Consider the following 2,618-nt stretch of genomic DNA (forward strand, 5'->3'; position numbering starts at 1 on the left):
TATGAATTACCGGGGTGGGGGGGGGGGGGGGGAGACCAGGGTGTACAAGAGTTGGAGGCAAGTGGCTTTTTCTCTCTGCTGGTTTACCAGTGCAACACCTGGCTTGTTCACCCCTGCTCCCCCTGGGTTTTGTCCATTTGCACAGCCACTGGCCGAGGTTTCCTGGGCTGAGCTGTCAGCACCAGGGAGTCAGGGGCAGCCACCAGGCAGGAAGGAAAGCACTGCTGAAAGCTGGGCTGGGAGCGCAGCGACACGGAATATTGCTTACCCTGTTCTCTTTGTATCCTTTTCCCCACAACCGCTGTGGCAGGTGGCGGAGCTCTCCGGCCAGGTTCGGGCGGAGCTCTCCGGCCAGGGTCAGCAGATGCGCGAAGGCCTCCACTCCCTGCGCCAGGCCGTGCAGCTTTTCCTTTTCTCCCAGACGCCAGCCCACCCACGTGCTGACCCTTCAGCCTACGGCTCCTTTCCCCACACAGACACTCCCTCGGCTCCTCTACTGAGTCCGCTCCGGGTGGACACAGGACTCTCGCCCACCTTCTGTCCTCATGGCGCACCCCCAGCACCCTGTCCCAGTGGGGCCTGCGGCAGGGTCCCATGGGTGTGGGCCCAACCAGCCGGACAGAGCCCCCCCTGGCCTGGAACACTCTGGACGCTGGGGCCAAGAAAGGACCCCGAGACTGCCGAAACCGCGGACCATCAGTCCAAGGACCAGGGGAGCCACACGCAGCTGCCAAGCCCGAGCCAAAGAGAAAGCTCCTTTCCCCAGACTTCCTCCCCGGTGGATCCCGCATCCCAGACAGGCCTTGCAGAAACCAAACCTACCAGGACTCAAGCCTGTGATCCCTCAAGCCTCGAGATGGTGCTGATTGGTGCTGGGGAGGATGGGTCAGTGAACAGTACCCCCTGCTGGCCACAGGAGGAAGGGACAGGGGTATGAGCCAGTACTGCTTGCTTGCTTCTGTAAAGTTTAAGCACAGGGATTTTTCTGGTCTGGAACCATCAGGGAGAGTCCCTTACCTTGCAGCCCGAGGCACAGCCTCCTTTTGCGGAAGAGAAGGCAAACCAGGAGGAGTTAGAAGGCCCTAATGGCGCTGCAGTGGCCTTCGCAATCGGGAGGAAAGGACAGGAAGTCGGGTTCAGGAGCCCACTCTGCACAGGAATGGAAGAAATGTTTTCTCGGGACACAAGCAGGCATATGGGGATCACTGCAACAGGCCCTGCTGCCAAAAGTTGGACCCGTCGTGTATGGATTACTGTATGGGTTGGGGTGTAAAACTGCAAACTGAGATGCTTGAAATATGCAAAAGGTATATTTATATATATCCACACCAACTGTAACTTCCTTGAGGCAGCTTGATTGTTAGGCATTGGCTTGGCGTGGGAGTTCCACTATGCATGTAGTTCCTCTGCTGGGAGGCAGGGTAGAAAGAGACGCTTGCCAGTCTCTTGTGGCTATGGGGCTGGGCAAAGATGGGCACCCTTTTTACAAAATAAAAACTTTGGTCTCAGATCTTGGATTACAATCCGATTACCGTTGTTGGAGGTTTATTGTGCTTTGCCAAAAAGCAGGCAGGGCAGCAGAAGCTACAAAAGATGGGCTCCAAAATGACAAGAGAAAATGATTGCTGGTGTACTGCTAATCCTTTGTGGATCAAAGATATATTCTCCACTCATACGGCACCAACGGCTCCTCTTAAATTAGCATGGGTTGGACCCACATTATGTCCACTTCCATGAAAGACATCCTAATTTAGTCTGCATAAATGTTGCAAATTTCCTTGACTAATTGATTATAACATGGAACAGGAGATGTGGGGAGGAGAATTAACTACACAGCTGAGTAGAAATGCCTACTCTGGTCACTGTATCACTGCGGCTGCCTTGGGAATTTGAGATTAGAAATATTAAATGGTTTCTTGATGTCCTGAGAAAGTTTAATGCCCCTTTAAGGGGTAAGCACCAGGAAAGTGTTGCAGTCCCATTCTTTTGGGACCTCCAACATGTTCTGTTAAATTTTCAGGCTATAAATATACTAAATTGCATTAACTCAAATGAGTGAATGGTAGAGATCAGTGTCTAGGAGGGGGGAAACAGGTTGGATCCAGCTGGCCTTTCCACTCCATGTTGTCAGATTCTCCTTCTGTCTACAGCCCACAGCCCTCACAGTTTCTGTCCATGCAGGTCCCATGATCAGTCAAAAGTGACCCCTTCCTTCCTTTTTCACCAGTGGAAAGGTACATCAACAATATATTACAGTTTTTGTTTTAATTGTTTAGGCCTGGTCTAAATTGTGCCATGTTTAAACTAGATAGTAATCAAAACACTAACATTTACACTCTCATTCTTTTGGTCAGGCTCTTATATGGCCAAACATACTTGGACAGACTAGTCTTCCACCTTAGGTGATGCATCAGTTTCCCCATCCGTTTTGTCTCCCATTCTCGGCTCTGAACTCTGGCAGTACAGTGAGGGAAAGTAAAATGTTAATCTGTAAAAGTGAAAGATATAGGAGCTCATCCGCAGAAGATTCTCTGCTTCAAGTCAAACCACAAGATTCCCATATACCCAAAAGTTATTTTGGGCAGGAGCTGGAAAGTGGTAGAATACAGAAGCCAAGG

The 2,618-nt window shown here is 50.9% G+C and overlaps 1 protein-coding gene across 1 annotated transcript in view; it reads left to right on the forward strand.

Moving 5' to 3' along the window:
- Positions 1 to 937, forward strand: part of KCNH3 (potassium channel, voltage gated eag related subfamily H, member 3) — a 91,567-nt gene extending 90,630 nt beyond the window's left edge. The window contains exon 15 of the mRNA XM_015405879.1: positions 311 to 937. Within this exon, the coding sequence (XP_015261365.1) occupies positions 311 to 937 (627 nt within the window). The remainder of the gene's footprint in view (positions 1 to 310) is intronic.
- Positions 938 to 2,618: the final 1,681 nt, after the last annotated feature.

The sequence above is a fragment of the Gekko japonicus genome, unplaced genomic scaffold (genome assembly GCF_001447785.1).
Source record: "Gekko japonicus isolate JY-2015 unplaced genomic scaffold, Gekko_japonicus_V1.1 scaffold246, whole genome shotgun sequence".
In the NCBI taxonomy this organism is placed as follows: domain Eukaryota; kingdom Metazoa; phylum Chordata; class Lepidosauria; order Squamata; family Gekkonidae; genus Gekko; species Gekko japonicus.